At 43.4% G+C, this 14,564-nt stretch overlaps 1 protein-coding gene across 1 annotated transcript in view; it reads left to right on the top strand.

Annotated features, from left to right (window-relative positions):
- The window catches only part of wasf1 (WASP family member 1), a 61,740-nt gene that overhangs the window by 31,943 nt on the left and 15,233 nt on the right, over nucleotides 1-14,564 (top strand). Inside the window, exon 3 of the mRNA XM_038968729.1 lies at nucleotides 2,687-2,840. Within this exon, the coding sequence (XP_038824657.1) occupies nucleotides 2,687-2,840 (154 nt within the window). The remainder of the gene's footprint in view (nucleotides 1-2,686; nucleotides 2,841-14,564) is intronic.

Below are 14,564 nucleotides of genomic sequence, written 5' to 3'. Positions count from 1 at the left end.
ACCATGGGCAGGAGGGAGTTGATGTCATTGACACGAGCTCTTGGATGACAGTGGACCTTGGTCGGTCCACAGATTATAGGCAGGCCAAAGTCTCTCACTATCGAGCTGCACAGAATGATGGTGGTCGTGATGGAATACGATGGGGAAGCGACCTGCTGAACTGCGGTAACCGTAGGGGAGGGTGCCACTGGGCTGGTAGGTTCGTCTCAAGCAGGGCAAAGCTGTTTGATAGCTGGATCGGATCTTCTCGGATAGATGAAGGGTGGCCAGACTGCCTCTCTGATCTCCTACGCTGAGCTTCCAGTCTCCCATGGGCCGCGTCGTTGGGCTTAACATCTTTCCGTTGAATTGGGACAGATCAACGCCGCCCGACTCAGCGACAGCTTTGCTATAGGAGGCATTTAAAACGGAGATTCAATTTGCCTAGGTTACAGCATGGTTGGTGTACTTAGAAATCAGGTTATCCTTTTCTCGCAGCCAAGCTAACAGTTGGAGGATCTCTTCCCTAAGCTGCTTGATGGTGGTGCATTTAAGGCAGACAAATCCCTGTCCATATTCCAGTTCCACATTATCTTCATCTTGTTGTTGTGTGGAAGAAATATCACACCTGACGCATTTGTTCCCAGCCGTGGATAAAAACACCGGTGGGCTAGCACTGCTAGCATTAGTCTGCTCCATTTTCATGGTCTAGCAGCTAACTGCTCCTTAACAGGAATCCGGGACACAAATGTGCGGTCCCAGCCATAAACCAGTACAGTAACTCTAGCTAACTCAATCAATCACCATGCAAGCATGAGATAAGCCTGCCAAATAGCTTGGTTAAATGAACCCAGATGGAGAATAAGTAAAATCTAGCTATTGTAACTTAAGCTAGTCAGCTAACTTATCTAACGTTGGCTAACGAGTGAAACAGTGTCCGAGACAGTCCAGAAGAAGTGTCAGACTTAGCTATCTAACTAAAGTTAGCTAGCCACCGTTACAGACACTCACATAGTTAGCTAGCCAAACGTCAACAAAAACTGTAAATGTAGTTGTATTCCGCGACAACAAGCTAGCGTCACGAGCATGCTCGTTAGTCCTATCCATGGGTAGGGGATGGGTATCCATCTGCAAAAGTGAAGTTCTGTTCTGGTAGCTAGCTAGCTACCTTAGCAGTTGTGCTAGCTAACATGCCACTGAACCGTGACACTAGCATATTGACATGCATATTGGTATTAAAAGACAGCAACGTATTCACCTAAAAATATGTGTTTAGGCAAATCATTAGTTCGCTAGCTTCTTATCACATAAATTGTGCAAAAATATGATAGATAACATTGGCTAGGTAAGCGCCAGCCAGTCAGTCAGTGGCGCTGACAGAATGAAACTGGTATCAACAAAATGTGTTTCAATCTATCCCATGAAACATGACATTGCTAACTAGCCATAATTTAGCTAATAAAATGTTAAAGTTTATTAGGAAGTTTAATTAATAAGTTAGACACTCACCGACACTCACAAGACTATGGTAGGTGCTGTGTGACGACCCTCCCACTCTGTCTGCCGTATTCTTTCTTTGTTCTTGTTTCCTTAGTAGGATGCCGGTGGGCGGAGTTGGGAGGGTCGTCAGCTACATGGGAAACACGGTGTCTCCCAGGATAAATACACCACTTCCCCATTCATAGAGGGAGACTCTCTCCAGTCAGACACAGACAGATTTTGGTTGTGGCCTGGTTGTGGTTATTTGGTTTGTTTGTGTTGGCACCCTTCAACACCCCTACTTATCACATGTATACACGCAACCACTCACCTACACTACTGACTACTGACTACACACACACCATTGTTAATTTTTATTTACTTTACCTTAGTTAATAAATATAGTTTGTTATTCCTTATCTCCATGTGGTCTCCCTTTTGTTATGGGCTTTGAGCCGGTTCGTGACAGTTGTAGCTAGCTTGATAGCTTGGTTTCCATTTTCCAACAGTTTCGTTGATTGGTCATCAATGGTCAGAATTACTGGTCTTGGAACTCATGTGTTCACCAGAAACGGTTTCTGGTAAACTGTTTGCCACTGGTGGCAATAAATATTATTGTTGGTTTGCCGCAGATTCACCACTCATGACAAAACATTTTCAAACTTCTGGCAACATTTTGTGGCACACTATTTAGTTTGCAGAAAATTTGCCACAAACTTGCAGGATGTTTGTAGCAACAAAAGCCTTTTTGTAAGGGAACAGATAGCCTTAGCTTTCCATCGTTGTTTGATCGATAGGACTGTAAAGATGTTTCTATTAGGTTTTATTTCCTGCAGTGTCTATTAATTGACCAAACGCACAGCTGCTTTCCCACTTTATATTGCTGTAGAAGTTTCACAAATGCCTTAGTATACGTAATTCTCAAACAAGTGCTCACTTGTCAGAATTTTTTTAAAGTGTCATATTATTCCTGGGGGTGTACAGTATATGAACAGATTGTAATAAGATTTAAGTTAATGTTGCTAAAATGCTGTCAGTTCCACTTTAAGATCGCTCTTTTAACTCACACGGTCAATTTTTTCCTCTTGTGAAGGTCTTCAGTTGTACAATTTGATTACTTATATATGTTTTTCTAATTTCATCGTGTTCATCTCACCTTTAACAACCAAAAAGTCAGGAGCTGTTCTTCTGCATGACTACCTCTCTCTCTTTCTTTCCTTCTCACCAGTATCTCTCCAGGACATTACTATGAGGAAGGCATTTAGGAGCTCCACCATCCAGGACCAGCAGCTGTTTTCCCGCCAGTCGCTGCCCATCCCCCTGCAGGAGACGTTTGACCTCTGCGAGCAGCCACCACCCCTCAACATCCTCACACCCTACAGGTGAGCATCACAGCAACCTCCCTCCAGATTGGGTAATGTTATTCCAACCTGACACCTTATTAGTCAGCACCTGAACAGCCCATAAACATACCATGATGTCATTGGTAAGAACCTCTTCAAAACCACGCCCCATTGGTTAGAATGTTAGTCTGTGTGTCTGTGTGTGATAACACTACTGATGCAACCACTGCGTTATTGATCAAACCAAGCAAATACTACCAGGCTAATAGCAGCTTTGACCTGAGAGGGAAAATACTTTATATCTTTATACTGTTGGTGTGCATGTTTGCTTACTTGGCTCTCAGTTTGTGTGTATGTGCGTGCGCGTGTGTGTACACTCCCCTGCAGACATGTGAATTAAAACCTTCAATCCAAATCAAAATTCCATACCTAAAATCTTGATTTTGGACAAAATTACCCTAATGGACGATACTACAAGCACCATCAAGAAAAAACTTCTAACAAACCAAAACCTGCAGAAGAAACACAGCGGAACCTGGAAATACCATCCAACACAAAACTGAGTAATGTTCAGTCTGAAGCTACTTCTGAAGCCAAAAACTAAAATACAATAATCTCAAAGTAATTTTGTTACATAAAGCTAAGTAAATAAGTATACTAAGCTACCAAGATGCTAGGACAGAACAGGCACCTTCAATTAGCACTGAAGTGTGAAGTCAGATGTGTGAAAACTCTTGAGCCCAACAATGGCAGGAGAGTTTCACAGCCCCCCCACCCAAATGCATTGGCCTTTGAAGCCCCATGGCTTGTCCCTGTCCAGAGGTCATTACAATACAGATCCCAATAGATATAAAAAATAATCCTGCAAGGATAAGTACAGAAAAAACTCCTCAAGGACAATCCAGAGACACGATTTGCTGACTGTTACAAAGAGGGGAACATAAGCAACTTAATTTTCCACGCAGACCGTTCCCTGGCATGGGACAGTGCTATAAGAGCACACTACCCCTATGTCAAGAGAGAGGGTATTGGCCCAGAGTGGAAACTCAGAATAGTAGACATTGAGGAAATTGAACCAGCCTCTGTCAACGTGTACAAGTCTGGGATAGTAATGGTGCAGGGCATCCTCATGCAGTTCCAGCAGGACTTTTATGGGATCAAAGAGAGAGCACTGCAGGAAAAGATCTCTCTCTGGGATGACTCCCCCATCCTGAGTGAGTCTGATCACACCTCTTCAAACTGTCCTGTAGATGAGTATGGTCACCCCCACAGCACTAAACACACCCAGGTCCCACAACTGCACTGCTCCTCCATCTCCTTAGAGAGCTAATCCACACAATCCAGACAGAACAAGCCCACCAAACAGACCAGCACAACAACAACCCCCCCCCCCCCCCAACAAGACCCAGAGGGCAGAAGGTGGAGCTGGACGGCTGTCTGAGAGAGCTGGCTGCTTTACGGACTGAGGTGAGAGAACTTAGAGGCACACATGGCACTGAAGGACAAGATCAGAAAGCTGAAGGTGTGACAGAGAGCAGGACACTTCCCCCAGAAAAGTCAGCAGAATAGCCCACCTCAGACCCGGACCACATCCTCAACACCACAATGGGTCAGACAACACAGGACCCACCAACCCAACAGACCCCACCCCCTCCTAACAGCCCTCCTGTCAGCTCCCCCGATAGCCCTACTGACAACCCCCCCACATCTACTGAAGACACACAAAAGCCAGAGATTGTGCTCCTCATTGACTCAAATGGCAAATACATTCAAGAGGATGGACTTTTTCCAAACTCTGGTTCCTAAACAATAGGCATGCCCTGGTGCTGTTGTCAAAGGACAGACTAGTGTCCCCCAGCCACATTATAATTCACACGGGCACAAATGACCTGAGGGCCCAGCAGGTAAGGGTGGCAACAGCACTCAATGGAGTGATTGAAAAAGCTTCTTCCACTTTCCCCCACACACAAGTGGTTATCTCCACCCTGCTACCACAAAAATATGTTCACCCTGCCACCATACAGTGGGTGAATGCAAGCATTTCACGAGACTGTGCCTCAAAACCTAATGTATACCTGGACCACCACTCCACCCTGGACTTGAACAGCCTTTACGACCAGGTCCACCTCTACAAGGCAGCAATCCCAACTTTTGCCAGGACCCTGAAGGATGTCACCCTTAACCGTAGCCCCAGCACCTCACACAGGAGCAACAGAGCAACGGACACCCCACCCAAACCAGCTGGTGACCCTCCCAGACATGCAAGACCCCGTCTCGAAGGACCTGCACCGAGAGAACCCACGCCAAGAGGACCTACACCCAGACCACAGCATCACCAGCCACACCCCAACCAGCTAAGACCACCCCAAGCAAATCCTGGCCACACCCATATAGCACTCCCCATATCAGACCAATGCCCCTTCTGCCTACCAAAGCTTTCGACTCAATTTGGCATGAGGGTCTGCTATACAAATTGATTGAAAGTGGTGTTGGTGGAAAAACATACAACATTATAAAATCCATGTACACGGTGAAAATTGGCAAAAAAAAACAATTTCTTTTCACAGGGCCAGGGGGTGTGACAGGGATGCACCTTAAGCCCCACCCTCTTCAACATATATATCACAAATTGGCGAGGGCACTAGAACAGTCTGCAGCACCCGGCCTCACCCTACAAGAATCTGAAGTCAAATGTCTATTTGCTGATGATCTGGTACTTCTGTCCCCAACCAAGGAGGGCCTACAGCGACACCTAGGAACATTACATTTGACATACCAATTAGGATCTGGCTAAAAATAGAACACATTGCCATTTATGCTTGTGAGGTCTGGGGTCCGCTCACCAAACGAGAATTCACAAAATGGGACAAACAACAAATTGAGACTCTGCATGCAGAATTCGTTTACAGCGTAAAACACAAAATAATGCATACAGAGCAGAGCAGAATTAGGCCAATACCCGCTAATTATCAAAATCCAGAAAATAGCTATTATATTCTACAACCACCTAAAAGGAAGTGATTCCCAAACCTTCCATAACAAAGCCATCACCTACAGAGAAATTAATCTGGGGAAGAGTCCCCTAAGCAAGCTGGGGCTCTGTTCACAAACACAAAGAGACCCCACAGAGCCCTAGGACAGCAACACAATTAGACCCAACCAAATCATGAGAAAACAAAAAGATTATTACTTGACACATTGTAAAGAATTTACAAAAAAACAGAGCAAACTAGAATGCTATTTGGCCCTAAACAGAGAGTACACAGTGGCAGAATACCTGACCGCTGTGACTTACTCAAAATTAAGGAAATATTTTACTATGTACAGACTACATAGTATTGTAGTCTGAGAAAGGCCACCGAAGGCAGACCTGGCTCTTAAGAGAAGACAGGCTATGTGCACACTGCCCACAAAATGAGGTGGAAACTGAGCTGCACTTCCTTATTCAAATATTTTTTATTGAACACACACAAGAATGATGTATAGGTATAAAAGACAAGTATGCGATTCTTATCTAAACATAAAAGAGCAGACAGAAACAACAAGACCCAGAGTTCTGGGTACAAAAAAATATTACAAAACAAGACATACAGAACCAGGACAGGTAGAAAGAAAGAGGGGAGATGTCACCCCCCCCCCCTTATTCCCCCTTATTCCCCTCCCAACTGCTCGGGTGGTGGGGCAAGCACATGCTGCCCAAAGGTAGATTAAAATATTACAATTGAGAGTGCGTTAAAATGTACAAATTCATAGCGCCGATTGGTCCAAGTAAGAGAGGAAAGGCTGCCAGATTTGATCAAATGTTGATAATTTCTTATTCAGAATATATCTAATTATTTCTAAGTGTACAGTGTTTGCCAATTCGCTAAGACATAATTTGGTAGAGGGTGCTTCCTTCCTTTTCCAAAACAACAAGATTCATTTTTTTGCGGAAATGAGATTGTAAGAGATGAGTTGTTTTGAGGGGTTGGTTAATCCGTTTAGGGAATCAGACACTCCCAGGATTAGCAGAAGCGGGTCTGGGTCTATTGAAGTCTCCAGAACTTCAGAGAGGATACTAAAAATTCCACACCAATAACCATACAAGCTAGAGCATAGGGCAAAGCAGTGGAGTAGTGTACCCTGCGCAGCCTGACATTTATCACACAAGGGGATGTATCAGGAAATATCCTATGCCTGTTTAGTTTTGGAATAGTGTAATCTGTGTAATACCTTGAATTGTATGAGACGATGTCTGGAGTTAATGGAGCAGGTGTGGATATACTCCAAGCTATCTTCCCAGTCTGCCACAGAAATGTCAGTCCCTAGTTCTTCCTCCCATTTTGCCTTAAAACCTCTCTGGGGTAGGGGGCAGTATTTTGACATCCGGATGAAAAGCGTAAACTGTAAACTGCCTGTTACTCAGCCCCAGAAGCTAGGATATGCATATAATTAATATAATTTGGATATTTGGATAGAAAACACTCTAAAGTTTCCAAAACTGTTAAACTAATGTCTGTGAGGATAACAGAACTGATATGGCAGGTGAAGACCTGGGAAAATCCATCCAGGAAGTGGGATTTTTTTATGTTTGTAGTTTTCCATTGACTGCCTTTACAGTATCCAATGATTTAGGGCTCAGATTGCACTTCCTATGGCTTCCACTCGATGTCAACAGTCTTTAGAAATTGTTTCAGGCTTGTATTCGGAAAAATTAGGGAGTAAGACCACTCTGAGTGAGTGGACCCTGGGAAATCCCAGAGCTGTTTGCTGCCCAAGTCCGAGAGCGCGCCTTTCTTGTTTTTCTTTTATATTGACGAAGCTATTGTCCGGTTGAAATATTATTGATTATTATGAATAAAAACAACCTGAGGATTGATTATAAACATCGTTTGACAAGTTTCTACGAACTTTACTTATACTTTTCGGATTTTTTTGTCTGCCTGTTGTGACTGCCTTTGAGCCAATGGATTACTGAACAAAACGCGCCAACAAAACTGAGGTTTTTGGATATAAAGAGGGACTTTATCGAACAAAACAAACATTTATTGTGTAACTGGGAGTCTTGTGAGTGCAACCATAGGTAAGTCAAAGGTAAGTTATTAATTTTATCGCTATTTCTGACTTTTGTTACTCCTCTACTTGGCTGGTAACTGTTTGTAATGTTTTGTGTGCTGGGCGCTGTCCTCAGATAATCGCATGGTATGCTTTCACCGTAAAGTCTTTATGAAATCTGACACAACGTTTGGATTAACAAGAAGTTAATCTTTAAGGCGATGTATAACACTTGTATGTTTTATGAATTTTTATTATGAGTATTTCTGTTTTTGAATTTGGCGCTCTGCAATTTCACCGGATGTTGGCCAGGTGGGACGGTAGCGTCCCACATACCCTAGAGAGGTTAATGGCATCTGTAGAAATTATGCTAACAGATTGGAAAGCATCATATAGACGAGATATCAGTTTGTCTGAGGTGGGGAATATTTTTATGCATCCGTCAAACATGGAAGGTTTAGCATTCCCAAATGTTGGGAGGTGTTTTCTAACATAGTCTCTAATTTGTAGGTATCTGAAAAAGTTACTTCTGGGAAGATTATAACTTTCCCTCAGCAACTCAAAGGAGGCAAAGGTCCCTTCTATATATAGATCCCCTAAGGTACTTATCCCTAGCTCTCCCCATCGCTCAAAGGTGTTATCAAGGTTAGAGGGGGCAAAGGAGGGAATCCTGGCAACAGGGAGCATGAATGATATTGATCTAAGATCAAAGTGGACTTTAATTTGCTTCCAGATTCAGACTGTGCTATGTATAATAGGATTGTTACGATAAAGTGATATCTCCAGATTGACAGGCGACAAAATCACAGCGCCAGTAGAGAAGGGGTGACACTCCTCATGCTCCATACTAAGCCAGCTGGATGATGGAAGTGCGTCATCCAGCAAAAACGTAACAGCGCGGAGGTTAGCGGCCCAATAGTAGGCCGCTAGCGGCCCAAAAGTAGGAGACAATCCTCCTTCCATCTGGATTTACAGAGGTGTTTTTTTTATCTATCCTGTGTGTTTTATAATCCCAGATGAAAGGATTGATAATTGAGTCCAGTTGTTTATGAAAGGATATTCTGGTTTAGGTAGAGCAGTTGTGGGAGAAGACCATTTTAATGGCATTAATTCTTCCGAGCAGAGAAATTGGGAGAGTTCTCCAAAATTTGATGTTTGCCTGAGTTTTTGCATCAGAGAGGGGAAATTCTCTTTAAATAGTGAGGAGTATTGTTTGGTAACTACAATTCCTAGGTAGGTACATTTTTCTGAAGATAACTTAACTGTAAGATGTTCTAGCCAAGAGGTGTTTTGCAACTGTATGGGCATTAATTCACTCTTGTTCCAATTTATTCTGTATCCTGAGAAGGTACCAAACAAATTAATCACATCAAGAATAGCTGGGATACTAGCTTGGGGTTCTGTTACATAGAGGAGAATGTCATCTGCGTATAGGGAAATCTTATTTAGAGTATCTTTAGTATTATTGCCATGTATGGCTGCATGAGATCTGATCGCCTGAGTGAGAGGTTCGATATTTAGGGCGAAGAGCATAGGCGACAGCGCACAACCCTGCCTTCTCCCTCTATAAAGGTTAAATCGGGGCGACAATGATTGGTTAGTGAGTATTCTCGCATAGGGGTTCCTATATAAAAGCTGGATCCAATTTATGAACCCATCTCCAATATAACATTTCTGCAGGACCTTGAATAGATAGGACCACTCAACTTGGTCAAAGGCCTTTTCGCCGCCAAGAGATACAACTGCAAGGTCCACGTTAGGTAACCTCTGAGAATACATAATGTTGAAGAGGCGCCTGAGATTGAAGAATGAGTTTCTGTTAGGGATAAAGCCGGTCTGGTCCGAATGGACCAATATGCCAATTCAAGTGCTAAGCCTGTTAGCCAGAGTTTTTGCTAAAATCTTTTGGTCTGTATTAAGGAGAGATATTGGTCTGTATGACCCTACCTCTTCCGGATCTTTACCCTTATGTATAACTGTAATGAACGCCTCATCCAAAGTAGGTGGGAGAGCTCCATCCTCATTGGCCTGAACCAACATTTTGTGCAGGTAGGGAGAGAGCATGTTGCTGAATGTTTTATAGAATTCACCAGGGTATCCATCTGGGCCTGGGGTCTTGCCACTCTTTAGAGATTTAATTGTTTCTCGAATTTCTTCAAGAGATATTTCCTTATTCAGGAAGTTGGAATCTTCCTGGTTCAGGGCAGGAAGATTACAATACTCCAATTAGTTTTGCATAACTAAGGGGTTAGGATACGCTTTAGATGTATATAGAGTCTCATAAAACTGACGGAATCTGTCATTGATGTCTTTGGGGGAAGAGAGTAATTCCCCAGATGTAGATTTAACTTTGTGAATCATTCGGTCACTCACATTTTTTCGAAGTTGTCTGGCGAGTAATTTGTGTGATTTGTCACCAAACTCAAAATATTTTTGCTTGGCATAGAGAAAAGGTTTAGCAATTTTAGCTGAGTGAATCTGATTATATTCAAATTTTAAAGAGGTTATTTTTTTTATGTTTCTCCATAGATGGATGGCGAGCATTCTCCCTATCCAGTAAGTGAATTTGTCCCTCCAGTTCTACCAATTTTCCCCTGTTTTGCCTACTCCTGGCAGTCTGATAGGAGATGATACAGCCTCTCAAATTAGCCTTCAGTGTTTCCCACAATAATGCTGGCGTAGTCTCTGTGTTGTCGTTGGTATCAAAGAAAAATGTAATTTGGTCTTTAAGATGTTCACAGAATGTTGGTTCTTGTGAGGAGCTGAGGATTCAACCTCCAGAACCTCTCGTTTGGTACAATGTCACCCAATCTCAGGGAGAAGGTGAGTGGACTGTGGTCCGAGATTATAATATCATGATACCTCACATTACAGGTATAGGGGAGTAATTTCGCATCAACCAAAAAGTAGTCAATTCGAGTATAAACATTGTGAACATGAGAGTAAAAGGATTATTCCCTACCTCCATGATCCTCCATATATCAAATAAGTTAGAATTTCTTATGTAGGTATTCAAGAATTCGCTTGATTAGGAGGTAGGGGTTCGCCGGGTAGAGGATCTATCCAAATATTGGTCTAGCACACAGTTAAGGTCCCCTCCAATGATCAGGTTAGTATCGGAGATATCTGGAATCAGGGCAAGGACTCTTTTGAAAAAAGAGGGCTTATCAATGTTTGGCCCATAGATATTTAGTAGAGTTACAGAAGTATAGTGGATCTCTCCTATTACGATCACATAACGACCCTCTTTATCCGCAATAGTGGTTTTATGTAGAAAGGGAATTCCTTTCCGTACCAGAATTGCTGTGCCTCTCGTTTTGGCAGAGAAGTTAGAGTGATACATGAGAATTGTTTTTCAGATGGGTTTCTTGAAAAAATATAATATCAGACAAGAGTGCTTTCAAGTGGGCTAGGACGTTGCCTCTCTTAATTGGTTTGTTTAAACCCTTGACATTCCAGGAAGTGAATGTAAGTCCCGCCCTCCTCTCGTTTGTAGTTCCTATGGTGGCCTGCATAACATGTAACTCAATAAAAAGGTAAGAAAGCGCACCAAACCATCACGATCAACATATGTAGCACCTACACCCGAGCAGTATCCAACCAACCCCTCCCCCCCGGCAAGCACCTTTACTCTCCACCCTGTCCCCCTACTTTCCCCAACATTTACCCCCCCCATCAACCCATCTTTAACAGGCATACACAAATAGGAGAGAAAAAAATTGAAAAATAAAAATAATAAACACATTGTCTGGCCGATGCCAAAAATGCACGGCGCGACCTCGAACAAGAGGTAAAACAAAAATAAAATCCCAACTATACGTTCACCTCTCACTATCCTAGAACTTCTACTAACATATGAACTGAGGAGGCTCCCGTGAGTAAAGTGTTCAATTAGCATCTTAACGGCACAAAACATTAACTCGCTATCCAGGTGTCTGCCCCTCCCCAACCATCACCCCCAGTCCCCTGCAAGCAATAAATAAATGGTATGGTAATAAGAATAATGTAAGAATTGACAAATAAATAACGAAACAAAACTAAAATGGGGGAATATAAGTATATCCATCCAAAAGTGTCAATGATCAAACCTGGAAGGCCACCCAAACAGGCATCGCTCTGAACTCCAACGACAGGTCAGTCGTCTAGCCGGAATGAAAGTGAAATTAACGTTAAATAAGAGCTCTGATCGCCCTCCATTGGTCGGCTCAGCGTCTTACATGTTCGGTAGCCCTTGCTGAGACAGTTTAATAAGGTTTCTCCCGTTATGGTATAGTATGGATTCGAGTCCATGAGCAGACCCTAACACACAATGACAAGGCACTCTAACCCGTACGGGGGATTGGTGTATATTCCCAGATATACTTCTCTGCGTCCAAAACCGAGGAGAGACAAATCTTCTCACCGGAAGGAGGGGTAATTCTGAGTCTTGCAGGGAAGAGCAAGGCTGGGCGAAGATGGAGTTTGTAGAGTTTGGTCATGACATCTCTGTAGCCGGCGTGATGCTTTGCCACATCGGGCGCATAATCCTCATAGACACGGAAGGGGTGTCCTTTATGTAACAGGTTACCCCTCATTCGAGCCTTGCGCAGGATAAGATCCTTGGTCTTGAAACTGTGACAACAGATGATTACTGGGCGAGGACGTTGGCCTGGTCCAGGCACTGGGACAAGGGCATGATGTGCACGGTCCAGCTGGGGATCTGAAGCCAAAACATCCGATCCCATTGCATCCCTCAATAGCTTGGCGAAGAAGTCGGTGGGGCGAGAGCCCGCCTCCACCCCCTCTGCCAGACCAACAACGCGAAGGTTATGACGTCTGGATCGGCCCTCCAGGTCGACCACGTTCACAGAAAGCCTCTGCACACTATCCTGCAAGGACGTGCATAGCTTCTCTAACTCGTCGATCCTACCAGCGTTGAATTCAGAAGCTTTCTCAAGGTCCACAATACTCTGGCCCTGCGAAGCAACCGTTCGAATGGTGCTCTCGATTTTGGTGTCCAGTTCAGCAAAAGTAGCCTTGAAAACCCTCAGCTATAGCAACACGTAGTACTCCCAGAGCCCGGGTAAGTTCTGAAAGTGTCACGTTGTTACCTGTGCCTTCCGCCATGTCTGTCTCGTTGTTTGGTGGGGAGTAGGCCTCCGATGTGGATTTGTTGTCTTTTGGTCCCTTATTACTCGGCATTTTCACATAGAAAGTTACAATATTGTATTAGAAAGAGACGTTTGTTGTAAAAAGTGCCATAAAGTAGATTAAGTTAGATTGTTTCGCAAAAAAAGTTGCAGGAGCCTCTCTCACACACAGCCGTTCACTCCAACATGCTAGCTCCGCCCCCGAGCTGCACTTCCTAACCTCCTGCCAAGTGTATGATCATATTAGAGACACATATTTCCCTCAGATTACACAGACCCACAAAGAATTCGAAAAAACAAATCCAATTTTGATAAACTCCCATATCTATTGGGTGAAATACCACAGTGTGCCATCACAGCAGCAAGATTTGTGACCTGTTGTCACAAGAAAAGGGCAACCAGTACAGAACAAACACCATTGTAAACACAATCTCTATTTATGTTTATTTATTTTCCCTTTTGTACTTTAACTATTTATTAATCAATACAACACTGTATATAGACATAATATGACATTTGAAATGTCTTTATTCTTTTGGAACTTTTGTGAGTGTAATGTTTACTGTTAATTATGTATTGTTATTTCACTTTTGTTAATGATCTATTTCACTTGCTTTGGCAATGTAAACATATGTTTCCCATGCCATTAAAGCCCATTAAATTGAATTGAATTCAGAGAGCCAGCTGGAGATAAATAATCCATAATGAAACCACAGCAAGTGGTCCAGGGCCTTTTATTTGTCTGGGTTCTCAGTTTAATAGTGTGGGTTTAATAGCTGTATGGCTCAGTGTCTGTCTTCTCTAGGACAGATGTCGGCTGTTGAGCTAGTCTATGCTGAGAAGCAGCTGTAGATATCGCAATTTTTTATTTTTATTTAACTAGGCAAGTCAGTTAAGAACAAATTCTTATTTACAATGAAGGCCTACCGGGGAACAGTGGGTTAACTTGTTCAGGGGCAGAACAACACATTTTTACCTTGTCAGCTCAGGATTTGATCCAGCAACCTTTTGGTTACTGGCCCAATGCTCTAGCCACTAGGCTACCTGCCGCTATGGGACTGCATACAGACAGACACCTCTACCCAGCATGCTCTCTGACCCCTCTGTGTCTCAGTACTTCTGACTCTGACGACTTCTGAAGGACTCCTGGACCACTTTTTGAGTTTCTGTCCTCTCTTTCCCTCCATGCCCCCCCTTTCTTATTTTCTTTCTCTTTCGCTCCTGAACTTCTCACCAGGGGGCTGTCTGCTACATCTCAGGCTGTTATTCTTCAGATCCAGCTGCTGCTGCCCTGTCACACACACACACTCACACTCACAATATAAACACGCATAGTACTCAGTCGGAACAGCATTTCTCTCTCTCTCCCTCTCTCACGCACACGCACACGCACACGCACACGCGCACACACACACACACACACACACACACACACACACACACACACACACACACACACACACACACACACACACACACACACACACACACACCCTACCACTCTGTCACACTCCTGACATCCTTCCCCATGTTGTTGCATATCATTAAACTTCCTCATCTCCTTGTGATGTTCTTTCTTTTCATGTTTCCTCTTCCCCTC

This window comes from Salvelinus namaycush, chromosome 29, assembly GCF_016432855.1.
Source record: "Salvelinus namaycush isolate Seneca chromosome 29, SaNama_1.0, whole genome shotgun sequence".
Lineage (NCBI taxonomy): Eukaryota > Metazoa > Chordata > Actinopteri > Salmoniformes > Salmonidae > Salvelinus > Salvelinus namaycush.
Note: the sequence above shows the minus strand (reverse complement) of the source record. Positions and strands in the feature narration are given on the sequence as shown.